At 40.6% G+C, this 27,149-nt stretch overlaps 1 protein-coding gene across 1 annotated transcript in view; it reads left to right on the top strand.

Moving 5' to 3' along the window:
* Window positions 1-27,149, top strand: part of LOC100540920 (breast carcinoma-amplified sequence 3) — a 43,343-nt gene that overhangs the window by 3,931 nt on the left and 12,263 nt on the right. The window contains exons 2-7 of the mRNA XM_031556454.1: window positions 3,296-3,340; window positions 9,442-9,566; window positions 9,769-9,934; window positions 11,030-11,130; window positions 23,941-24,041; window positions 26,739-26,935. Of these exons, the coding sequence (XP_031412314.1) occupies window positions 3,296-3,340; window positions 9,442-9,566; window positions 9,769-9,934; window positions 11,030-11,130; window positions 23,941-24,041; window positions 26,739-26,935 (735 nt within the window). The remainder of the gene's footprint in view (window positions 1-3,295; window positions 3,341-9,441; window positions 9,567-9,768; window positions 9,935-11,029; window positions 11,131-23,940; window positions 24,042-26,738; window positions 26,936-27,149) is intronic.

Below are 27,149 nucleotides of genomic sequence, written 5' to 3'. Positions count from 1 at the left end.
CAGCTTCATAAGCGTGCCTTGTGTTTGTGGAATGAGTTGTAGTTTGTTTCCAGTGTAAGAACAGGGGGACACAGATGCACTGTAATAGGAAGAAGGGAAATAAACGGTAGAGTAATGGCCCCAGAAGAAAAACTATTCTAAAAATTGACTCCTCTGGCAGCAGCATTGGTTTTGACTTTCTCGAGTGGTTTGATCGTTATATTTGTATCATACTTCATTCTCAGATTCATATAGATTTAGTGAAACACAAAGATGTGCCCTATATTCATGGGGTCTTGTGACACCAAAGACATCCAATGCATCTTGCAGGAAAAGAGAGAAACTTTTTATTTTTTTCCATGGCAGTGAGTTTTTAAACATGAAACTCCATCCGTTCTTCATCCAACTCCCCATTTTCATTCCTCATTACACCCTGAATAAGGGGGGGAGTAGGTTAAGTGTCTGATGTCGAAGCAGGCTGAGATATTTTAATGTTTCTCTTTGCTTATATTACATGTACTGGTATCCATTTATCCTATTTGGCTAAGAAAGGCTCAGTTAATCTCAGGCTTCACTACTGGGGCGAGCAAAAATAAGGTGTGCAAAGTCATGTCGTCGTAGTGTAGTTATGGAGGTACAGTAACTAAAAATCAAGACAATATTAAAAGCAAATCTGAAGAATTCATTGAAATAGGTTGGCTGCTGTGTGTGCTGCAGGCACTCTCAGGCACATTTCTAAGGCGTGTTTTACGTCGCTTTAACATTTTATAAAATAAGTTTTGGTTATAAAGCAACTACTGTAACTGATACCAAATACAGCTGGGATGGCAGTGAGGGTTTGAGTAAGTGAGTGTCACAGGGTCTATTAAAAACTTAAATAGTTGCAAGTTTATATTCAACGTAACAAAATTGAGTAAAATTTCAGTTTTGAATTTGCTAAAACTCAGAAAAGAAATTAAGAAAATGCTGTTGGAATTTTGAATCATAAATTGTCTTCAGTTACTGATTTTCCTTTAGAATTCCCCACTAACCATGAGAGCACAGAACCTCGGTGAGGTTTCTGCCTTGGCATTGCTCTGTTACTGTCATCGAGCACAGCCATCTGCTGCTGTCTTTTCAAGGTTGGGTTATCCTGTAATTTGTACTCCCCCCATTAACATACCATCCATATTGTGTGAAGGAAACATTGAAAAACAGTTACTTAAATAAATATCTTAGGAAAAAAACCAGTCATTTTCAAAGAAAGTGGAACTCATGAATGTAAAAATCTATGTTCATCTTTCTTATGGCTGTAAATAAGACTATACCTTAGTCTTGTGACTGATTTTGACTAATCACATTTTCTACATAACACAAGATTTTGAGTCTATGTATGGAAAAAAATGTTGCTAACAACAGCAGCACTATAAAACAAGAAAACATCTTCTACTGGAGATTATATCCCCCTAGGTAATTTATATTTAAACTGGAAAGAATTTCTTAACGTGCAAATATAATTGGGTCAGTATAGTATGGTGGGCTAAAAACCCCAGATTTCCACAATGTTGTAATGCACTCATGTGAGCATCATTAGCCTGCTTTGTGCAGATGCAGAGACTGAGGCAGGTGGAAAAGGAATTGCTTGCTAAATGTCCGGGGTCAAGCAATTCCAGGCTCCCAGTCAGAGCTGCCCACTCTCCAGTGACTCTTCAAATATACGCGGGATAGATTCTGGGAATTAAACTTGATTGGTTGTGGGCTGTACAAAAACCTTAGCTTTCCATTCAGTGCTTAAAATGTGCAGCAGTGCTTTGCTGATGTGATGCTGAGCCAAGAGAACGGCCCTCAGCTCCATTAGGCGCTGAGTATTGCTGTGTGGGACGTCCTGCCACTCGTGCACTGCATACAGGTCATACATTTCATGCAGTGTAGTTGGGGTTTTGTTCAAATACCATGCATTATGTCTGGAATCTGGTTCCATCAAATGAGGAGTGGGCACAGGATTTTTTTCCACAGTATTCTGTTCCTTATTGGATTTTTATATCTTAGAAAGTAGAATATACATCTTACTTTTCTGCCTTCACATTAAAGGTGTTCTTATAAGATGTCTGCATTTCTTGATGTTGCACTCGTGCCAGATTTAGTTTTTTCCCTTTTTTTGTGTGCTGGTATAATTATAAATGTGTACACATAAGGCTGAGTGCATTACACCTCTCAGTGGTAGACCTGTTGGGTTTAGTTGATTGCCTGAAAATACTTCAATTGTTTCAACTGGCCAGAATTCATCCCTGAGTCCAAGTATGAAAAGAAAAATGATGCATTGGCATTTACCAAATCAATCATTCAGTAATTTTGTGGGTAATGTTACATCCCAAATGGGAATCAAAGGAGCTGTGAGCACGTGGGCAGCTCCACATTCACCTCCTGTTCTGCTTTTCAGATTTTATGCAAATGTCAGTATGTCAATGGCTTGTGATGTAAAATTGTGATGGGAAATTGTATGCAAAATGCTCTAAAATCAGTGGTGTGTGATACCTCTCTAAGAACTATGCACTGTACCAAGTCCTTAGCAGCAACCACATCATGGTACAGATACATCGCTGAGGGGCAAAAGCACTAAGCTCTATGGATTGGGTGATTTTTAACATCAGATATATTTGAAGTAAGTTAGGGCTCTCTTTCCTGCATTCTGTGCAAGCTTATAAATGGGGGAATAAGATTTCTGGGTCATCTAGTCGCTAAAGATGATTAATTTGATAGCATCTTTCTATCCTAGGAAAAGGGCTGCGGAGCTTTCCAGCAGAGGAGTGCCTTGTACTGCAGTCTCTTTTGCTTAGCACGTACCTCTGCCCAGTAAATTCACCAAACTGTCCCATGCAGAGCTTCAGTGTTTTGTGGGGAGCAGCCACACATTTGTTGCTCTTGTTGCTAATTTACTTTGTTTATCTGTTATGACTTCCAACGTCTATTTAAGGCTCTCGTGACTACATTTGCCTAAGATTCGTCTGCAGATTTCAGGAAGGAGAACTAAAGCACAACGTCAGAGCCCACCTGCACGTGATGCACTGCATGTGTCACAGCGTGGTGCATGGAGAGCTGCCCGTGAGCCCTGGCTGTGCAGCCCTTGCGTGGTGGCAGCGTGCTGTGGGCAGGCGTCGCTCCGTGTGTCAGCATGCTGGCGATGTGAGAGGTCTGCATCTCTTTCAGGGCATCATGAATGGTTATGACAGTTATTTTGTTTACCTTCTGTGTAAATCTTAATAGCATGATGTAGAGTGTACTTGTTGGTAATTGAGTTTTCATCTAATTTCTGTGCATTTTTCCCCCTTCCGTGAAGACCTTACCTGTTTGGAGCAGGATGTTTTTCCATAAAAGCTCCATGGTGAGTTCTCAGTTCAATCCCAGCATGCCTATAATTCATTTGCTGTACTCACTAAATATAACTCTGTGTTTAGACTTTTTGTTTGGGATTTTTTTTTTTTTTTCCCACATTGTTCACTGCATGGCTGATCCATAGGTGGAAGCACTGCATAATTGCACTTTTAAGCTGTGGATGCATATTCACCATCAAATGTTGTCAAGCAAATGCATTCTGTTTTTGTTGGTTGTTTTTTTTTTTAACCTTTGACGGTGCATTTAATTTTTTAAGTAGCAAAGAAGCTGAAAAAATAAATTATTTCCCAACAGGCAAAAAGGATTGCAGATGGTTTTCAAAGCAGGTCTGTTTTTTTGCATAGCTTCCCTTCCTATAGTGGCACTAAGTTGCTCGCAGACAGAAAACATCAATGATGACCTCCTGATACTAAGCCAGATTAGCAGTAAGTAGACAGTAAAGTATTGCAGTAAGAGATATAAAGAAATCAGGTGGGCACTGCAAAAGAATAATAACTTAAAAAGCTTATCACACCTGAGGAAAAAACAAACCACAGTTCCCTTAATGTAAGGATATTTGAAATAATAATTTATTATTTTTTAAAATATGTAAAACGGAAGTGTATTTCAAAGGAAGAACAGTTCATAACTTTTGTTTTGCCAGGGCTTGGTTCAGGATTCACACAGTGCTTTGTAACAGCCAGCCACATTTTATCACGTGTGTGTTGGGTGGCTGCAGTTACAAGCATCAAGATTGGAAGAAGTTGGAAGGTGTGGGGGTTTTCTTAGGAAACGTACATGGTCTGTGTGTCTCTGTGAACATATTACTTCAGGAGAAAGGTCTTGGTAGGAGGGAGGCTGAGGGTGGCTCACAAAGGGTACGTGAGCTGTGCAAACTCTAGAAAAGCAAAGGCACTGTAAGACAAAAGGAAAGGAACATTTCTTTACTCCTTATCACATGAATCATTATTACATGAGCATTGCATGGGAAGGAATTACCAGCACAGTAAGTATTTGGCTCCCAAAGCAGTATTCCTATGGACCATTCCAAAGTGCAGTCTGTGATGCACCCAAATTTCGTCTGGTGGTGATCTAAGAAGCAAAGGGCTCTGGAAGAGCAGTGCTGAGCGTGGCATGCATTGGCCAGAGCTGTTGGGTGCTGCCTTCATAGCATGGGCTCCCAGCACTGCAGCAAAGCGAGGCCGAGAGGCTTGTCAACCAGAAATGACTTTAGATTGAAGCAAGATTAAAAGGCTGAGATTAAAGAGGGGAATATATGAAATAGACTCAGAAATCGTTGCCTGTCTTTCACAAGACTCTTTTGTGGTTTGTTTAATGCCAGTGCTAGCTCACAAATATGGGCTTTCCTAGCCTAGAGAGAAATTAGGATAAAAAACACACTTTGGGCGGGGAAAGAAGTCATGTTGTTCCCATTAAAGTCTTAATGAGACCTAAATTATGTAAACAAAATGAATGGAGATTTGACAGCTTACTGCCTGGCGAATAAAGGAGGCTGCTATTTCTTTCTTGCTTTCTCTTGTTTTATTCATGATTTGACAACTGGGAACATGTCTTTATTTTCCTTTTTTTGGCACAATGATAAAGTAATTAAGATGTGTGTATTTTAAGACAGATAGGAGTTTTCAGTAATTTTGTAGCTGTAAATTTTATGCAGTGTTTTTCTCTGATACTTTTGTGGCCACTTATGAGAAAACTTTTCCCTTCAAAAATGGAGTGTGCTCATTTTGGTGGATTTCTCTGTGGATGATTTGTGCAGTGATTTACAGATCAGTGCTTTGGTTTTTATGAATCTGATGTGTTTAAAACCTCTTCATTGGTGATATAAAACCAAACAGGGGCTGCAAAGAATGAGAATCACACTATTTTGTAGGTGATACTTGATTTTGTAAATCAATTTCTTTATATCATGGGTCTGAAATGTTTTTTATACATTTAAAGCCATGTCACTTGTTTGGCTGTCTGAAATTGAAGACAAATTGAACAGCCAGCATCATTCTGAAGGACACGGAGCTCTGTGAGGCACACTCCATGCCTCTGTTGGTACCCTGTGGTTTTCACCAGTTGCCTATGATTTTCAGAGTATTTTAATAGAATTAATTCTTTTTTCTTACCTCCATAAGGTGGGAAAATAATAACAAATGAAAAGTAGCTGGGATATAGTTACGATGTTTTACGACGCTTAGTTATGAGCACACTTTCAGAAGCTGTGGCAGACTTTAGGGTTTGTTACAGAAGTCAAGGAGTCGTAGTGCTGAGTTGTTTCAGAAGCTCTTCATCTTTTGTTGCTTTGTCAACATGAAAGAACTTGCATGCTCCTGCTGCAGTCTTCATTTTTTTAAGGAGATGACAATGGTGCCTTAATTATCTTTAGCTTTCGTGCCATTTCCATTGAAAGTGCACGTGTATGTTTTTCACAGGTTATGTACACATCTGTTCTCAGTGTTCCTACATTGAAAATGGGAATCATCCTCCAAAATGATGTCAGAGAAGTTAGTTATTATCAGCAGCACAGATTTCCCCAGATATCCTGTACTGAGCTGAAGTTTGAGTTCTAGCAGGTGCCTTTGTCTCCATCTTCGAGCGGGACAGGTGCATGTGAGCTGTTGGAGACTGACATTGCACTGCATTGCCTTTGCTGAGGCAGAGATCTCACGGGTTGGCAGAACAAGGGTGATGTAACACCAGGGTTTTTGTTGCCATTGTACTACAGCTCAGCAGCTGCATCGTGACAGAGGGGGTCGGAGTGCTGGGCAGGAGGGCACGGCCCTCTCCGTTCCTTTTCTCCCCCGCAGCGTTCTTCGTCCTTCCTGCAGCACAGCTCACTGAATGGAAGAAGCCCCACGCTGTGGTTCTCTGGGCCTTTCCTGCACCAGGGCCTCTTGCAGAGGAGCTGCACAGGACTTGGAGAACAGAGGCAGCTTTCTGCAAACCCGGCAGTGGAAGTGGATGGCAGAGCCTGCCCGAGATCCTCAGGTCCCTGCTTTGATGGGCACGATCTGCTCGAGTGACGGAGGAAAAACCCTTATTGCCTCCCTAGGGTGAAACAAGCAGAAATGGTTCTATTTTGCAGATAAACTCTGGGACCGTTAGCTCTTTCTGTGTTATGTTTTTTCTTTTTTTAACCTTCTGCTGTAGGTTTCTGCATCGATACCTTTGGGATAATAACACTGCTGTGCCGTGGTGAGTGCTTGGTGTAGGTGGGCAGACCCAGACGGGAAGAGGTCTGCTAACAGTTTATCCTCCATGTCTCTTATAGGGCCGTTGTGTCTCACAGTGGAAGATGAAATTAAGAGCAAAGGTTTTGGTCAGAATAGTTTAACTTTTCTTCTGCCCTTCTTCCTGCATCGTAACCCTTTCCAGCAAAAAGATACAGCGTAATATTCTGAATGTTAGTATATTAGGAAGATTCCTTGAAATTAACTGTTTTTAAAAGTGAGGCCAAATGTGCCTTAATTTCAGCTTATGGAATAATTTATGAAGTGCTGACAGGCTAAGAGCAAGGAAAGAGCAGAAGTTCTTAGCAGAAACCAGTCATTCACCACCTACCTTCAACATTTCTGTTTTGTTATCGTTTATAAAGCTGAGAGGGTGCTTGCATCTACATAATGATGAGGATTTATAGTTTTCAAGTCGTTAAAATATCATAATGACATGAAAATATATTTTTCTAATGGCATTACCATTACAGAAAAATAATTTGGCTTTTGAGATCTACTGAAAGAAAGAAACTTGAGTTGGAACGTATTGATGAAAACTCAGAGGTTAAAGTGAAAAGGTGGGAAACCAAAAGGTTCCGTAGTTACAATAATTTCAGTGTAGACTTGTTGACATCCCTGCTCTTATTTCAGAAATATGCAGAAACCAATGTGATGCAGTAGTAGTCCTTGGCTTTTGTTTTTTGCAGGACTAAGTTGAACCACAGGAGTAATGGTGTTTTGCAGGGTCTGCTCTCTCTGGCTACAAAACACCACACTGGAAGGGAAAATGTTTTGTCACTGAAGCCAGCGCTTCAATGCATGCCTTGAAAGATGCACATTTTAAAGATACAAAGTAAATAGAATGTAGTTGAGAGCATTTCCTCCAGAGCTATGTATAACCGTGTTTGGTTGAGCAGAGCTCCTTGGGACTCCGAGCGTCCCAAACTCAGCAGAGATTTTGTAATTTGTTGTTGATCCCAGGTTCCCTTCTGCTGAAAGGCTCAGAGCAATGGTTGAAGTCCATTATGTCTCTGGTCTATATTTTAGGATAGCATTTGCTTCTACTTTAGTGTTTTTTGGTGTTTGTTTTTTTTTTTTAATATTAGTAACCTCAGGTTGTGTTGTGCGAATATTTAGAATATTAGGAATATTAGAATAGCATAGAAAGATTATTGTCAAGAGTTTCTGTGAGGAAGCAAATGTGAGTGAATCCTGTTGGTACTCATAGTTGGCTTTGTACTGATTGAGGGGCAACATCGTCCTTCTCATCTCTTAAATCTTAAGATTAAAACCAAACATTTATTGTTTGAAGCACAGATCAGTAAGAAGCCTTGATGACTGCACACATTGCAGCATCGTTTCTGCAGTGCTGTCCATGTGTGAATGCTTGGAAGCTGAGAACTAATAATAGTTTTCAACACACAGTTTGTCCCAGGACTGGTTGAAAGGGCTGCTTATGTGACAGATGACTGTTCAAAGTGAGAGAAATCTATTCTGAATTTTTATGAGCAGCTAATAAGTAGTATGTTAATATCAATCAAAAATTCTAATATTGTGGTCAGGAACTTTTTGGAACACAGATTTTGGATCCGGTAATCTGTAATTGCAGATGTAACAGTTGGATATTAAGTGCTTTGTGGTAGTTCAATATTGGAGTTACTGACTACAAATTGCAATTGCTCTTTGGGGACGTTCCACCTTCTGGTGTAAGCAGAAGAGCTTCAGGACCGTCTGAGTCCATGAATGTTCATTTGAATATTACAGTCAGTGTAACACAGTTCCTTTTGGAAGGTTGTTTTCATGCCGTTATTTTATTTTATTTCTTATTTTTTCTGCAAATGAAACACGTGACCACAGGTTTGCTGTGTCTGTGACCTGGGGCACATACGTATCTGCACACGCAATTCTTAGCATTTAAGAACTTAAATAAGAATGTGACAGTGTAATCAGAGATGGATATATTATGGAGTAGCAATTAATGAAAGAAAAAATAAAGGAGGGAAAGATAGGAAGAGAAGGAAGCAATGACATAGAATATAAGAAAGAGAGAGAAAGCAAATTGCAAAGATGGAAAAAAGAATAGGACACGGATAAGAAGGAATCCTGTGTGAACTTCTCAATCAGTGTTCCTGTTAAGGAACAAATGAGATCCAGGTTTGATGGGCAGTGCTCTGAAAACAGCTTTGAATTCATACAAATCTGGAAGGAGCCGAAGAAGAAAATAAAAGTGCGAAGTCGTGGTTCAGTACAACACAGTGCGGAGCCACTCTATGTGCTACTTGCACGTTGTTAAGTATCATAGGAGAGTTTTTCTTACTCTTTTTATTTGGTGCAATTACTGATTTGTTTTAACTTATAGCACGAGTGTACACGTTCTTTCCCTTCCCTCCTATCCTCTGCATGCTGTTCCCTCTTACCTGTTGCTCACATCATGTCTATTGCAGTGGTTTCAATGCCATCCTCACTGTCTGGGTTGTAGCTGAGCAGCAGTCAGTGTGAGTGTCAGCTGGATGTGGATCTTCTGCAAATGCTGGGAAAGACCAGCCACCTTGGGTGGCTGCCCCAGACTCTGTGTTTTCATTCCCAAAGGACTTCTAAATGTTTGCATTCCCTTTGGAATTTGTTTCTATTGAATGCGAATGTTGGGTCTTTCAAACAGTCTAACTAATTCTGCATTATGAGCAGTGCTGTTCTTCAAGTTAATGAATTCAGTGATCGAGGGGAATTTGAAACCTATTATCCAGAAACACTGAGCATCTGTAAGTCCTGCCAGATCATAGGGGAACTGCAGATATTCAGCACCTCCGAATTTGTACCTGAGAATGGCTGCTAAGCAAAGGACATCGCCATTTTTTAAGAATCAATTTTCCTAATTTTTTTTTTTTAATTTAAGCAAAACCAAACCGGCTCCACAAATTTCACCCAGTAAGTCTGTGGGAGGAGAGTTTTGTGTCGCTGCAGTCTTTGGATCATCGAGATCGTGGTTTGCAAACAATGCTGGGCTGAAAAGAGAAAAAGGTAGGGAAACTTTCTGGAAATTAACTGTGCTTTTTATGATTTTCTTTTTGTCTCCCCAGCCCCTGCAGTTCTTTTAGTTGACGTATTTGACCACAAGTTTATTAAGCCAAGCGACTTCCAAGAATAGTCTACGATTTCAGTAAATATTTTTTCTGTTTCTGTTCTGCTATTGCAGTAAGATTTTCTTTCTTCTCGCAAACAGATCAATCAAAACAGTTTGTGGTGGAGTCACTGTATATCATCAGCTGCTACGGTAGCCTCGTGGAGCACGTGTTGGAACCACGTCCGCTCAGCACTGCTCCCAAGATCAGTGATGACACCCCTCTGGAAATGATGACGTGCCCGAGAGCCAGCTGGACTTTGGTTAGGTAGCTCATTTCTTTTTCTTTCTCTCCTCCTTTTTGTCCAGTAAATGAGTATGAACTTCTTTTTTTTTGAAAGGAATGAATGAACTGCATCAAGATTTTTGCTGTTATTTTTATCTGTTGCAGACTTTCCATTGAAAGAGGACTCGATAGCAAATTCAAGCCTAAATTTTCATGTAGTTCTGTTAGTGCTTATAGACATGGAGCTATGTGAACACGTATAAGATCAATAGAGATCTTTATCAGTTGCTGATTTTAAATGATCAGTTTGTAATTTGGTTTTTTATATATTTTATATTTATAAATACAGAATTCTGCCATGAGAGATGAGTGAGGTTTTCAAGATGAAGCATTGCAGAGTTAGGCGAGTTATCCTGTAAGTAGCTGAAGGTAGCATTTCTTGAGGTAGCTGAAGAAATTATTCCTGACATGTGGAGGAAAGTAAACAAAAATTGATGAGAAACTGTTGTCAGTGCTTTTGACGTTTTAAAATATTTTCTTATCGATTTTTCTTGGCTCCTATATTCCTTAGTGCTGCTTATTGCTGGACTGGATTGATCAATACTTGATTTACCAAGCTATTTAGGAATGGCCCACCCTAATTAAAATTACAACACAGACTTCTAGACCATTATTGTTGAAATGAGTAGGTTGTAATGGAATTGAAAATTCTAATTGGATCAATAGTCCATAACTTTACACAGCTTTATTTTCACAGTTTGTAAATGCTCAATGACTTTACAGTATTGAAGCAATGCTAGTTAACAGAACACAAAAGTTCCCCAGTTTCTGTAGTATGTTTATATTAAATAATGTTGCCGTGCTCCTAAATGTATTTACCAGCATAATCTAAACTGCCTTCGTCATTTCGGTGTGCAGTATTTGCTGCAGCTGACAAACAAGTATTGTCTTCACAATCTGCACAATTTGGCCATGCTGCACAGCTGCCTGTGGTGTATTTCAGTGTTTGAACAAGCTAATTTAAGTAATTACAAACATTTTGTGAGCTTGTATAGATAATTACATGTGATGACAGAAATGCTGATTTACATTCTCTGTATTAGGCTTAAATATTAATAGTCTTGTGTTTTACCTCAGAACTCCTCAGTGGAATGAGCTCCAACCACCATTTAATGCAAACCATCCACTGCTGCTGGCTGCTGATGCAGTACAGTACTACCAGTATCTTCTTGCTGGCTGTAAGTAGCTGACAACTTTTTGTCTTATGTGCAAGCTGTAAGCTGAGCATGACTTTCTGAAAGGGATTTTCAAGCTGCATTCTTCAAACAAAATGACAGCAGTTGGCCAAAAGACTTTCTAAAAATTCATTATGAATGAACTAGGAGGGGCAGGGTTTTTGTGTGAGATATCATTGAAATGTGATGAAGATTTAGAGACAGTTTACCATAAGGGATGAAGTTTTAGAAATGTAACAGTGTGCCAGTAATAATATAACTAGAGGAAGGTAAAATGTTTCCATGCATTTCCATTATAATGTATAAATATATATGTATATTTATAATGTGTACCAGAAATAATGCTCTGATATTCTTTATTCTTTTTATTTTTTATATATATATTCCAAAATATGTACATTGTGTTAGACTGCAGCAAACTGTAGGGAAAGGACAAGCATTGGGATGTCACACCTCCTGAGTACTAGCTTATGTGAATAAGTGCATGTTACATTAAAAGTTGGGAATGGGTAGGCACACCTGTGGATAGGTATTTAGTAGTATCAAAATGAGCTCATCTGTGCAGCAAGAAGCTGTGCCCAGAAAAGAGTTTCTTGTAACCAGCTGTGCTAGCAATGGCAGAATAGTAGATGTAGATTCATTTCAATATGAGTCAAGCTCTTGAGGCCATTGTGTAGGCAAAAGGTGAGTGCTTAGCGGGCCTTGCAGGTGTGACCTGTTAGGTACCTAAAGACTTAAGGGTTTCTTCCCCTTGCTTCTTCTCTTGCTTTCAGCCATTTCCTCTCATGAAATTTATATTCAGAGACAAACAAGTGCATCTGCATTTTCCCACTTCCCTGGAAATCCTTGTTGCTGGGCTGCTTCCAGCTGCTTCCCTTGGGAGCCCTGGCACCACTTCCAAGGGTGGCTGCCCACCATGCTGTGCTGCCCAGCCACACATTTACAGGGGGTGATAGCCATTGTATGGCATATCCACAAACATTTTATTTATGTACCTGTATTTACAGATAATGCATGTATATTATACAGCTCTGGTATATATCACATATTTTTAATTGATAACTGTGTACTTTTATTTATAAAAGTAATATTTTTTTTTATTCGCACAATTCAGAGAAGACTATTAGCAGTGATTATCAAATCTCTTCTTTATTATCGAGGGTGTAGTCAAGACTGAAGTGATGTAACAGGCTGAATTCCACAACTCTTGGCATGTGCAGAGGTACTCGTGGGGAAATCAGAGCCTCTGTGCAGTTGTCAGTGCAGCTAATGCCAGCAAGTTACGTGACACGAGCATTCAAAATGCAGAAAGTGGACACCTGGGCTGAGAGGCAGGCTGGCTGAAGGTGGCTGGTAAAAGCGACGTTGGCAGCAGACCAGATCTGTTGCTTCTACCTGTCCATCTGTTACGTGCACTGAGAGCTCAAAATGATGGGAAACCTGCAGGTTCTTCCTTTTTCCACGCTGCATAGGAAAGGGAAGAAAATCCACAATGTAGAAAACAAAAGACAGAAGTAACAGCACACAAAACTGAGTGAGCTGTGCTTTGTAGCCAGAATATTTTCTGATATTTCTGTGTTATTTTACTTTCACATACAGGTATGTGGGCTCTGCTTTGAGAGGAAAGGTCATTGCAAGGATGCGTGCTGGTTGTATAATATTTTATGATACAAATTTAAACATAGATCAGTATTTTCAAAAGAGAGTGAAAGGATATTGTCCATTGCTGTGTACGTTTATTGTTCTTTAGGGCTGTCAGGCCGCTTGCTTTGCAGAATTATCTAACCAGACTAACAAACACAGTGTCTTCAGGGAAAACAGCAATACTAAGTCATCTTGAAGTGCTCTCCAAAGCCAGCTTTTATTCACAGATGCTAGCTCTGTTTGTGAGTCCTTGCAGCTTGTCTGTTCGGCCAACATTCCATTCCCCCCTTCTCCCCTCCCCAAATTCTCTGCTCTAGTTGTGGACATCTTTCTCTTCCATGCTGTCTTCAGCTATTTCTCCTGCCGGCTGACAAGCCTATAAATTATTGCATGTAGTAGGCAGTTATTGCAGTACACGTCCAAAAGCACAGAATGCTGTCTGGGGAATTTTGGACATTCTGTACAAGTATTTGTAAACTTTTTTATTTCTGCAGAAATGTAAGTAATACGTGAATACCAGCTGAACAAAAGCCTTTCAGAGAGCACTGATGTTCAGATGCACAGATACACTTATCCCTCCTCCTGAAATAAGGGAAGGATGGGGTTCCCTCTATATTTATTTCTCTGTATTTCATTAACAACTCAAGGACTGTCTATTTCAAATGTCTTCTGTACTGGAACCTTTTTAATGGAAGAGGAGTGATAGCTAGATTCCAGCAATATAATGAATTTCCATTATTTGAATAACAGCAAATAATTTCAAGTCCGAGGAGTTGGAACTGGGACAATACAGAATAATAAATACTATAGACAAAAACAAATGGAGAACACAGTAAAGTTAACATTAACAGAACTTTGTGTGTATGTGATCTTTGAAGCTTTATTTGTCTTCTGGAATTGTTGTATCTGAAGGCTACTCAATGAAGTTTGTGAAGAAGTGGAGTCCAAACAGGATTTGCACACATCAGTCCCAAGCACCTGTTAGTTTTCCCCCCTCAAATACAGGCTGAAACGAAGTTAGCTGGCTCTGCTTACCTGGAGCAGTGTAATGGGCTGACATTAGCTGCAGCCTGTGGTTTGATGGGCTATCGCTTCCGTCAGTAAGTTTAATTGCCAGCAAATGGCTAAATAGGAGGCTTAGGGTGAATGTTACATCTGTCTGCCACGTTAGTGGTAAGAGGAATTCTGGCGCCGTTTCAGGGTCACTATTTGTATCTGTCTATCAGAGGTAGAATACAGCATTTTCTCTCAGTTTCTGTATAGCATTTCTGCCAATTGTTTGGCTCCATTAAGTGTGCAGGGGAAATAAAAGCCTGAATGACCAAGTCACAAGGGGGTATGGATAGACCCTTTCTTTGTCCACACTCAGAACATTGCATTAGGTCTCATTATCCATTTATAATAAGTGACCTTTGCCCTCTGGGTCATTGAAAAATACTCAGTGTGCTTTTTAGCACAGAGTACCTCTGTCAGCAGACGGGCAGAACAATGAAACGTCTGGCAGGCTGCTTGGAGGGCTGTACTTTGCAGGTTTTCTTAACTATGCAGTTTGATGCCAAAACACAGAACCTAAATCTGTTTTAGTCTCCAAAAAGTATAAAATTCTTGTGATGAAGAGCTTTCAAAAATACTGCACGTAGGTATCTTTTATGCTCGGTTCCACTTGTAATATTATTAAAGGATTTTAGAGTTATATTCAGAGCTGTTGAGGAAGGAACAAGGAACCATTGTTTGAAGAAATATTTTGTACAACAAGTGTCCAAGACCTTTATCCCAAGGGTATTTGTAAGTGGATTAGCACAGCTGTTTCATTGCTTTGAGGTCATCAGTGACATCTGCTGCAAAAACCTGGATCAGAGCATGCAGTTCTCATCTACCTGAGTGCTTCAGTGCAGCCATGGCTGGCGTGGAGAGGTGAGGGAGTGGGTAGCGAGAGATCTGAGCCCTTCTGTAAGTTTGTAGCTTGAAAGTGAACTTGGATTTTAAGCTTCACAGCCTGCCGGTCTGCAGGAAGCATCAGCATGCTGCTCCTATAACTGTTTCAAGCTTTTTGCAGTTGGTCCTTGTAAAAATAATGTCATGAGAACCTCCTTGGCTTCTTCTGGAGCAGATTTCAGACTTTTTTCATGTCTGAATTTATACAGACACGTGCATGATGCGTAACGGAATTGCAGTGGCTTTGAATTCCAGCAGAAAGTGTTACATCCTCGTTTCATACTTCCCTTTCCCTTTCTTCCTTCCTTACTCCCCTTTGAATTTCATCGCTGAAAGGTGTTGTGGGCCATAGTTCAGATATCTGACACATGAATGATTAACATGTTAACGAACCAAACCTTGAAATCAGAGCAAAAACTCATCCCACAAGATAACGAATGAATTACAATTTCTGTCCTTTGGCTCTGGAAAGGGCACCTTCATATTCCTGGCAAGAGTTTTGGCTCATCAGGACCAATTTTGTGGAGACAACCTGCAGTTGTCAGAAGCAGGCCAGTGACAAGAATTAATATATTAACTGGTATGCAGTACTCTTTGACAAATTGCTTACTAAATACATCAAAATTGATTGGACATTCTGTGTTTAAATTGACAAATGACTGCATTAGGGGAAGGAGGGAAATCCATTAATTACAGCTGCCCTCAACCGTAGGAAATGTAATCGTATAAATATAGATTTTGTTAAAACAAAAGTCTCTACTTTACTGTAGCGTTGCTGGTAAGTGTACTTGCACCTCTACGCTATTAAACTTCCAATAGGAGGTTCTGAAGACAGATCCTTGCAACTGGCTTCTAAAGAATCAAGGACCGTTTCTGTTTTTTTTATCCCACTCTGACCACTTCTGGAAATTGTGATTCCAGAAAAATGGACGTCTCGCTGAGGCTTCTGCTTTCTCAATAACTGTTTAATCTAAATGCTAGGTAATTTGTATTTCAATTTTAGAACTTGGGACAGGACTTTGTATTTTTGTTCTTCATTCCTGTTTTGCTCTCCAAGTAATATTTGCATGGCAGTTACTTATTTCTGAGTAAGAATTTTCACTTGAGTTGGGCCTGAAGATATAAACAGTTTTATAGACTTCATTAAGGGATTCTTGAAAAGATTAGGGTCTGTATTTATAGATGCCTTTGACTTTTGGCTGTTACTACAGATTTTCATTTCTGGACCAACTGTTGTACATATTTAGCATTTTATTGAAAATGGCTTTCACTAGAAGTCAGACTTAATAACTGCTTCTTGTCTTCAAAGGAAGGGGTTAAGCTCTCTTCACTGTTTGTTTGGGATAAATGATAACAAGATTTATACCGATAGTCTGAACACTGACATCATGTTTGCACTTCCTGCTCCCTTGAATGAAAGCTACGCACCCCGAGCGAGACTTTTGTCTCTAAGCAACATTGTGGTTCTTTATTGCCTATTTTATATTCCTGCTATACATTCCATTGATGGAAATAAAAATTCCATACATACAACTAGTGAGTATAGCACAGAGGAAAGCAGGACTCGCAGTGAGAGCAGAGAGTATTAAGTAACTGTGAATGTGTGCTGTGAAGACAGAGCCCATGAAGAGCAAGTCATGGTACATGTAATCCCACCCAACCTGGAGCCATTTGAGTGCACTGGGCAGGTACCAGGAGGATCTGGTCGTTCTGCTCCACAAGGCTTCTTCTGTGCACAGCAGAGCACGTGGTGCGGTCTGGGAATAGGCTAATGAACTAGGGCTGATAATTATGTTCAGTGTTCTACTGCTTCTCAGCCTTCTATTTTTTTCTTGTACTCTTTTGCATGGATGGTTTTAATAGTGAATTTAAGATGAAAGAATACATATTTTGGTACGTACCACACTCTGCATGAGCTGCTGTAGCTGTACGTACCGTGTGCTCTGTGGCAAGAGCCGTATCTTGCTATGCGTATGTTCAATGTCTGTCACAATGCAGCTCAGTTTCAAATAATAAAACTGATCAAAACCAGAGCCTGTTCTGTAACAACAATTACGCTATCATACAGTTACGAGGTGTTCAAAGCCTTTTTGCTGTGTTTCTGAGACATCTCTGCATGCGGCGGTCAGAGGCAGTCGGGCTCAGAGCGGAGCTGGCTGGGCTGCTTTCACTCTGGCCATGCTGGGGGTGGGCAAAGCCCACTTGAGTGTGAGCCCTGCAGAGGGTTGGGACAAGCAGCGGTGCATTAACATTCTGAACTGCCAAATTTCTGTCCGCTGATCGTACGAACACTGCCTCAACAATGTACCTGTACACCAGGGATGATGGGCTTTCCTCAAAATCGTGTCAATTGAGTGTTCTGGGCTTAAATCTGCAGCTGCAGCACCGGGGGAGTACACACAATTGAAGGAAAGGCAGAGGTAGAGATGGGCTTTGCAGAAGTAAGGACAGCCGGCAGGGAGTCAGCAAGGAAGGCTCCTGTCTGCACTGAGCTGACGTGCAGGCAGCGATTTGGAAGCCTGAGTGATCATGGGCTCTGTTTGCTCTGAATGACTCCACCAGGAAGAGTACTGCAGTAACCCTGGGGTGGTTGTTATACTTAAAGATGGGAAACAGCGTTATGTTGTTTTGTGTATTTTGTGTACAACCAGCACACGGCTGACATTTCACGTACTTACTGCCGTACATATGTTTAACTTTATTATCCAGATGGGAAATTTTTTATATATATATATAATTCATTTATTTATGTTTTCTGGATTCTCAGTTTGCCATTATTATTCCTTCTGCTTGAAATTACCTCTAGTTAGTGTATCCTTCTCATTAAGTTCTATTTTGTTATTGCCATGTAATAAATGAATTCAACATACTTCTAAAAGGAACTTCCTGGATCTGTACACTAGTAGTTTCAAAGGAGTTGTTCAAATGTTCTTTAAAAATCCAGATCTTTGCAGAATGATTTTTAACTCCTTTGAATTTTGTAGATGATTTTTAATATAGATACAGGAAACCACATTTCAGAATTTCAGAAAACTATTTCTTAATTGGTTATTGTATTATTGTGACTGATGTATTCTCTCCAGCTATCACATGAAAACTCTAAGAGATCTTAATAAGTGTTTTATGGCTATAATTAAAAAAAAAGACAAGTGAAACTATTTGCAAGAGCACATTTATCTTAGAGAGTTCTTATACGGTTTACCCTCAATGTTTTCAAGAGTTTAGAAGCTAACAGAGGGAGTTCTTGCAGTGGCAGCGCCGTGTTTCCTTAAGCAGTCACAGCTAACAAGGGAACTTGTGCCCACCTCTCTGGTATTTCCTACTCTTCCCGCTGCATTTTAACAACTTTATAAACATTTCTAAGAACAGGTTTTATTTTCGTGATGTCCAATTTTTTAAAATCAGGATTTCTACTTTCATGTTATTGGATTACTGAACAGGTATACCATCCCTCGTTTTCTCCTGTGAGTATTTGGTTTTGCTGGCAGTAGTCGCCGACAGTGAAAACAGAATTTTCAGGTTTGCTTCTTACATTACAAGGCGTAACAGATTGCAAGCTAATCTGTGTCACCTTCCTGCTCCAAAAAAAGATGTTTCTAATGAAATTGCAGTTCATGGTGTTTCCTAAGGGGAAGCGAAGTTTCCCTAAAACTAACCTGTACTTCCTGCTCCCCACAGGAAACAGGATTAAGTGGTAAAGGGAAGCAAATTTAATTTCTGACTGAGCATTGGATTGATTGGGGTAAACAGGAACTGGGTAGATACCATTTCATGGGGAGCTGCATCACTGCACACGAACAGCGTGCTGAAGCCTGATATGTTCTTCAGCTGCAGTCGCTGTTTGTGAAACAGTATTGGCAGGCAGATAAAAATGAATTCGGTAAGGTGTTTTGGGGGCTGCCAATCTGTGTTAATTTTTTGATGCATATGTATACCTGTGTAGGACTTCATCAGATTAGCCAGGACTTGCCCGTCTTGATCCGTGTTTTATATACTAAATGCTGGAAACAGCACTGTGTATAGGAATTAAAATACTTTCAGATGTGTACAAACAACAATAATGAACAAGGGCACATGCTGAAACAGTTCTTTACTATTCTTACATGGTCATCTGGAACTTCTTAGAGGGGAGTCCATCAACACGGAGGGGTCAGTTTTCAAAGCAGTGTACAGGGATTTAGCCGCGCGACTCCTATTGACGTTAATGGGAGTCAAACGGGTAAATCCCCACGCACCGCTTTGAAAATTTACTACTAAGCCTCTTGACTTCTCACTACATACTTTGATTGTAACAGTAATCCATGGTTAACATAATTTTCCCGACAATAATGTCAAACATACTTTTGAAGTCAGTGAATTATAGAAATAGTTACCTCTTCCATAATTCCTTAAAGATGGCCATCAGATGGATTTCACCACAGGTTCGTGCAGTCGAAAATATTTTTTAGCTCGGGAAAGAATATATGTGTTATCCTTAGGTACAGAGCTGATAGTCTGCTCATAGTCTCAGTATTCGAAGTGTTGAACGGCCTTAAGGTACTCCATCCTGAGTGTTGGGTTCCAGCTCTGCCCAGACTTAAATGCTCACTACATGACTGCTTTCCGACGGGATCACTGGGAGAGGAAGTTGGAACTTTAGCACAGAGAACATTTACCTGATTGCAGTGCAACCAAGATAACAGTGAAGCCTGAGTAACCAACCAGTACTGTTAGGGAAAACAAAACGTAGCTGTTGACTGTCAGACCAGTGTAAGGTAAGGAGCAAGTAGAGCAGTCAGCCAGGCTGGGGTAAATCGAAGGAGAATTCATATCCTGCTTAGGGTCCTGGCTATTCCTGTAAGATTAAAGTTCTGATACAGAGAAAGGATGGTCTATAAAGCACCCAGTAAACTGGAGTCAATATACAAATAACGAATAAATCTGTAAGTCAATTGGTGTTATGAAATAACTCCTGGACTGGGTAAAATCCTGGTTTATGGATTTTTTAACGTGTAATTTTATGATGTTTGTGCATATAAGAATCTCAGAAACAGTCGTAACATGAGAAAAACTGAGTGGGAAGAAGCTTTGGGTAGAAGAGAATATTTTAATTTGCATGGAATGCTTCTGCAGAAGGCTACATGCTAAAAAATGCATTAAAAACGAACATCAATCACTAACGTACAGCCACGAGTAAAAGTACATAGAGTCTACCACCGAGCTCAGAACAGTTTGTTTTAAATGTGACTATACAAATTCTGTTTGAAAGGAAAACTTGGTATTTGCTTTACCGTCCAAGGTAGAACAGAGGTAGAGCCAGCAGTCAGATCGGCGCTGGAAGGGAAAGCAGAGGAGAGTGCCTGCAGTGAGACTGGATTAGCAGTTGTTAGACTAGAAGTGCAGGCCCTCAGTGACATGAGTCACGTGGGTGTGGGACACCGCATCCCGCCTCTGGTGGGAGTGAGATCGCATTGTCAGATGGAGAAAAGTGGGACCTGCTGGTTTTGGGGTGGCAGCACGCAGACCTGCATCATATTCTGCTTGTCACACTTGTCGCCTGGTGTCAACAGGGCAGCAGTAGTTGCAGCAGTGTGAAGCTGGTCATTCAGATTGTGGCGTTTAAGAGTAGTCCTGAAGCTTGTTGTCAAGAATGTGATTACTGCGTTTCTCTCAACCACCTCTGATCATTTTAGTTATAACTTAGGAATCACAGGAAAAACATCAAAGTCAGATGATAGCATGTGATTCATATGACATCAGTGGTCTGTAATCTGTCGTCTGTATACCTGTTTCCCTTGGACATCGCTACAGCCTGCATGTAGATGAAGGACAGACTTTGGATTTGATGAACTGGTTAAGAGCACACTGTGTCTGTGCCTACTAGGTTTTACAATCTTATTTCAAACGATAAATTTTGTGTATTCAATTGAGAAAAAGAAAAGCTTTCTGGGTGTCTGCACACGTGTATGGCAGGCAGCACAGAACAGTCTTTATAGTCTGCAAATGCCTTTGTTTGCTCTTAATTTGGACAAACTTACGTCCCTTAGAAAACAGCACATTGGGAATTTCATATATAACTCAATTAAATTGAATTGTCTAAAGTTTATTTATATAAATGAGAAAATTAAAACTTTTTGGTTCAGAAAGTACACAGAACTAAGTAAAACTGATGATTTATTGTTCACAAATCAAAACCATAAGTGTTGCACACCAATTGAGCTGTAGTGTTTCTTTGTTCCAACACTTCTTTGCTGCTGAAAGATGTCAATTTATAATGTTTGAATGAATAAAGATTTGTCTTTGGTCTAGGTATTTATCATATAATTATCCCATCTATGAACAAAAGCAGCGTTTGTTAATTCCAGTATTTGCCAAGCATATGGATTTCTCTAGGTCTTGCTCACACATCAAAAATGCCTATGCAAGTTATTCCCAAGTTTAATATAAATTGTCTGTTTTCTAATTTATCAGTAATGGTAAAGTTTCAAAACATTTTTTTCTGTATTAATCATAGAGCTGTGTGAATAGGGCCCTGGAGTTTCAGAGGACACTTTGTTTTGGCTCGTGAAGCGTTTCTCTCCACAGTCATTTCTGTGCAGTTAACGCACAAACTCCAAAATTTGACCCTTGCCTTTAGTGATCTTCAGCGTGGTAGTAAGATTAATCTTGCAAATGCAGAGAACGGAGTCTGAGGATTTATTTTTTTACTTTACCTTAGAGCACTGATAACCACCTGCAGCTTTTATTTGGGGGATGAAAATGAGAGGGCCATGTTCAGGTCAAGAAAGAAGATGAAGAACAATAATTTCCACTCCAGTTCTGATTTTCCTTAGTTGAAGGTTCAGTAGAGCCAGTCGGGAAAAGAGATAAGAATATATTCCAGATTTAGAGCTGGTGTAGATCAGTGTCATTGTAAGGAGGATGGAGTTTCAGGTCCCTAACAGTACTTCCGAGCAGCTCAAAGGTGGTTTTGCCTCTTACCAAACGTTTATGGCAAAGCTCTGATTTCTGCTGTGGGTAGCGCTCCAGTTTTTAAAGCATGACCTTGAAAGCATGCCAGCATGCTTATGTTTTCTGTGGTTATGAGTAAGCCTTAGAAAATCATGTTCTGCTCTACTGCTTAAATAAGAACTACATGTTTTAATTCTCACCTTAGATTTCTAATAAATGCTCACTTTTGTTGTATTTTTCTTCAGTCTGCAGATATTTGTAAAAATTCCTGAATCTTTGTGCATTTTTAAAGTGAACTGAGTTGTATTCTGACATTTGGCATATGTGTGTTCCAGATGATGGAGTAAGTATAGCAAGAAGTTAAAAGCTGGCATAACTCAGACCCTAGATTGGATTGGATTACTGGCACCTGAAATTGCCAGCAAAATATCTCTGGAGGAAGGATTTGCTCTTTACCCACGTGTGTGACACGATGTGTTCCCAAAGAAAGAAGAAGGACAAATGTGAAATTAAAAACACGGCTTAATACAAAGGTTTTGAATTATTGTGAACATTATAGAGAGATTCTCTAAAAACTCAAAAGCTGTGCGGTACAGTGTAGGAATAGCAGCACTGATGTGTGTGGAGCTGTTGTAGTCTCCAGTTGGAACTCAGACTCAAAGATTTAGGCAGGAAGATATTGCGTTACTTTTCAGCTGAAGCTCCTGGAAATGTCCCCCCAACCGTGACTTGTCCTGGAACTGAATGGTTGATAACGATACAAGATGTGTGTGACCCAGAAACACAGAAAGAATCTCTTACATTTTTAGGTCGTGTTTGCTTCTATAAATTCAAGACCATTTTTAACCTGGAAAAAAAAGAAGTCTGTATGTATATCTGTAATAAAGAGCACAGCCATGGCAAATCTCCAGTGAGGATCACTTGTCTTATGAGTCCATGTCTCAGAAAGTGCTGCTTGCTCCACATGGGCAGTGGGAGTAATGCGTGCTTTGCCTGTGGTGAGGCCGGGCCCGTCATTACAGGATCCTGCTATCGAAACCAGACTCTCTTTAAATGCCTGCTTTTGTGATAGGTGTGGCACATAAATGCTATTTTATTAAATAGCAAAATAAATTATTGAGGTTTGACCTCAGCTGAGGCTTTATCACTGTTGCCCCGCTGGTGAACTCGGAGGCAGAGCCGTCCTGTGGAATTCCGCATGTCGTCACTTCTTGGTGGAAAGAGTTAATGCTGTGTCTGAGTTGCACTGAGACGTGCGTTCCTGCCTACGCAGGGCCAAGCAGTGCTGTGCTTCCGCAGGGAAAGGCGGGAGTGGAAAACCAAACCTGTTGTTCGATTTGAACAGTTTCTTTTTTACTCTGAAGCAGTCTTGGACTGCCCTGAAGCGCGGCTTGCCCTGAGGGGAGGAACGCACCCACAGCGCTGTGCTGCTGCGCCCTGCACTGCACTTGGCAGGTGAGGCGTTGCCCCTTGGACAGAAAGAACGAAAAAATTCACAGCAGTCCATAAAGTTCCCGTTGGTTGGAAAGCAGAAACATCTGCTAGAGACCTGAAGTTTGTTAGCAGAGCTCCATAAGGGAAGGCTGCAGCTGGCTGGCTGTGCCCTTGGAAGCAGGCAGCTCTGCAGGCTGCTGTGGGGAGATTTGGGGCCACAGCAGAATGCGTCAAAACAATGGCAAGGAATTAGAATGGGCATTATCGTTGTGTGTTCAGATGTGTGCTATGAACCGCCAGCTGTTTGTGGTCCAGGATGGTACCTGTGTTTTCTTAATGCCACGCATGATACAGGACAGACGGACCCATCCGTAAGTCATGGAATTACAGGACAGGGCCAGCGTTGCTTTGTAATTGGGGTTCTCAAAACTCAGTTTTAAGAAATCAGAATCACGCTCAGATGATGCTGATATAAAAACACTGGTTCTAATTCCTGTCCACTCTCTAATGTGCTTGGGGATCATCCCATGGCAGCATGAAGCTGTCCCTCCATAACCACAGACTGCAGCCCCCTGCGCTCAGCCCTGCCTGCTGTCCTGTGCCACACACGGCTCTCCCACACAGCAAGTCCTTAAGGCCACACAGTGCCTCCACCACAGACTGCGAGCTTTGCTGGTGTGCCTGAAGGACTCAAGGACTGTGAATCGTGAAATATTTGTCTTTGCAATATTGACTCTCTCTTGTTTGCAGAAGTGTTTTCCCCGAAGTTGTATGTATAAATGGTGATGGCTTTCAAGGTGCTTTTGTATGTTGTATGGTCCACAGAGCTGAACATTTAAAGGTAATTTTTTCCATTTTCTCATTTTCTAGTGGTTCCACCAGGGAGCCCTGGGCCTATCACTCGACATGAGTCCTATGACAGCTTGGCATCCGACCACAGCGGGCAGGAGGATGAGGAGTGGCTGTCACAGGTACGTTCTGGAGAGTTCCGCTGCAGGAACCAAACAGTGCTCATCTCCACTAGGAGGAAAACTCACAGTTTCACTTCAGAATTGAAAATAAACTGACAGCATACCCTGGCTGTTACCATGTTTAAAATGTAAGTCGTGAATAATATTCTGAGAACTAGATCCTGTTAAAAGTAAAAGTCTTGACAGGAAAAAAGAAATAATGTATGCTTTGGCTTTACCAAAGCAATTCTAGAATACCTGATACATGAATTTCATTCTGATGAAGCAGGTGAGTTTCCTTCTGTTTAAGAACAACAGTATTATGGGAGTGATGCATTAAATATGTTACTGGGGTATGTAACATTGTTTAATGAATATGAAATATTTGTAGATGTGATTTGCTTCTCCCACTAGAGAATAAATCACACACATTTTCCTATAAGAAGAAGTTGGGTTTCCACACTTGCCCTTCAGGGTGTTGCATTCAATGGCAAATCTAGTCTTGTGAATCCACTCACCTGGTCCAGGTTTTCAAATGTACCATCTAACTTACCTGCTTAGGCTGTCTCTAATTTGCCAAGGCATAATGATGGTAAAGCTGCCACATGGCTGCATGCAGTGGGAGTTCTGTCACTGTGCTCATTGGGTCCAAGATTCCGTCTGTAGTTTTACTTATTACCTGGTAAAGCCTCTCCAGTACTGTTTAGATAGTTGTGTTTACATTACTATTTTGGTGACTTTCCAGTGTATAGTGAGAAAAAGTAAACAAGCCTACATGATGGGCGTTAGCTTGTTACTATTTCTTGGAAAGTAGGGAAGTCAAAGAAATTTAAGAATGCTCAAACTTCATCACATCCATCCCTCTACTAACTAAATATATTTATAATAAAAAATGGGAAGTGACATCACTCAGAGCACGTATAATTTGGAGATTGCTTCAGGAATGTGAAATTTTTGCTAAGTGACACGAGCAGTGATACCTATTTTGAGCATGAAGGTGCGAGCGTTCTCTAAGCAAGCCACTTTAGATTAAGCCTAAAGTGTAAGTATGTTTTTCAAAATTAAAGTGTTGTTATCAACAATAACAGCATGCAGTGAAAAAACACTGCCCTTCACTTCAACTTTTCAATTAGAACAGTGGGTAATGTGTGCTGTCAGTGTGAAGTAGATACAATATGTTTGTCCTGCACACAACAGGAGAGTGAATAGGAACATCTGGCCATAGCCTCAGTAAAATTGCAAAGGCATCTGTTTACCTCTCGGCTCTGTGACACTGATGGTTTCAAGCTTAAAATATACAGATTACTTTATCTGTGGCCTAATTTACACTGCTACATAAAAGCTACTTGACTCAGAAACATCTACAGTCAATCTGAGTTACGCTAGGATAAATGCAGGGATGGAAATAGTGCTAAATAGGCTGTGCATTTGTCGTCTTCTATTAGCAGAGAACTTAGAGCAACATTATCCAGTGTTTAAAATTCCTTCTTAAAGAATTAGAGTCAGTAGTACGTGTATGCGTGCACAAATAAAACCCTAAGATACATATCTGTGTCACATAGATAGAAAAATATATTGGGTTTCCTTGCTATATTGCATTCCTATCGTGGAGCTGATATTTATGTTATTTTAACATAAAAGTATAGGAAGTTTGCAGTCTATTTTTGTCATCGTAAAAACATGAGTTCAGCAGAGCTTAATATGTTCGTTTCATATTGCCTGCTTCTGATCTTTAAAGGCAGATTCTTTATTCAGTTGTTACTGAGGACTAATGCTTTGTTTGCCCCTCTGATTACAAGGCCCAATTCTGATCGCATACATTTTCAACAGCATTACCATCTCAGTTTCCACAGTTGTTCACACTCCTGTAGTTGGCTTCTTCTGGAGCCTGCAAAAATTGATACTCAGCAGTTTATATTAATAACACAGGAAGACATTTTTCAAAATATTTTGAATGCTTCATTTACTAGAATAATTTGTTTTCTCATCTTCATATCTAGACTGGAGACAAGATTACTGTTTGTTAGATGTACCTCCTGTATTCTCTGTGCCTCTTGGAAGTAGGGATGGAGCTGTGATGCTCTGTGTGTATATCCACACACAAACATGCCCACAGATACATATCTCGGATACACCTACCATATAATGGATGTGTGGTTGTTCAGTACAAACAATCACCCCTGCCTCTGTCTTAATTCTGAGAATTCATTTAAATGAAGGTGTGTATGTAACTGTCCTTCTAAACTCAGTAGCTGCACACACACATCTGTACTGCATCTGCACAGAAATGAACTTGACCTGAGGTGCTCAGTGTCTCACAGGGCGCGTCACATTGCTCTCTGTCACCAACCTTGCTGCTTTCCAGCAAGATGGTCTCTTCCAGTGCTATCCTCAGTATGCCAACACTAATTATGAGCTTTGGTTTGACATATAGTTCACACTGTATGCTTGTGAAGCAGTGCTGTTTAGAGTGTGAACTTTGAGAAAGCAGCCGGAACAAAGCTGGAACAGCTTGTTTTTAGAAAGTGCATCCCTTGTCCAGGTCAGGATTGAAGTGACTGACAAGAATATTTGGGGAATGCAGACTTTCAGTTCTTCCGTGCACTCCACATGGATGCTGTCAGAAATGTGTTCCCCCACGTGCTGCCACAGCACTGGATGTTTAGTGGTCGTGCTACAGCATCTATTTGGTGTGAGCCGTCCCCTCTGTTCCCACAGGTTGAGATAGTGACTCACACTGGGCCCCACCGGCGCCTCTGGATGGGCCCTCAGTTCCAGTTTAAAACCATCCACCCCTCAGGCCAAACCACTGTCATCTCATCCAGCTCCTCAGTGCTGCAGTCACACGGTCCCAGCGACACCCCGCAGCCGCTTCTGGACTTCGATACAGATGATCTCGATCTCAACAGTCTCAGGTAAAAATGAAATGAATTGGCAAGCTGTTTCACATTTGTTGTGTGAATCACTTATCTTATGCTTAAATGAGGCCATCTGTATAGAACACATAGTGCTTTTCATCAAGCTTGTCCAGATGAAAGTCTAAGAAGTGTATGACAGCAGCAATAAAGGTTCATCCAGGTCAAACAGCTTAGATTCACTTTTGCCACTTCTTGTGTAAATTACAGTGAA

The sequence above is a fragment of the Meleagris gallopavo genome, chromosome 21, assembly GCF_000146605.3.
Source record: "Meleagris gallopavo isolate NT-WF06-2002-E0010 breed Aviagen turkey brand Nicholas breeding stock chromosome 21, Turkey_5.1, whole genome shotgun sequence".
Taxonomy (NCBI): Eukaryota; Metazoa; Chordata; class Aves; order Galliformes; family Phasianidae; genus Meleagris; species Meleagris gallopavo.
This window is presented reverse-complemented; position numbering and strand designations above follow the sequence as displayed.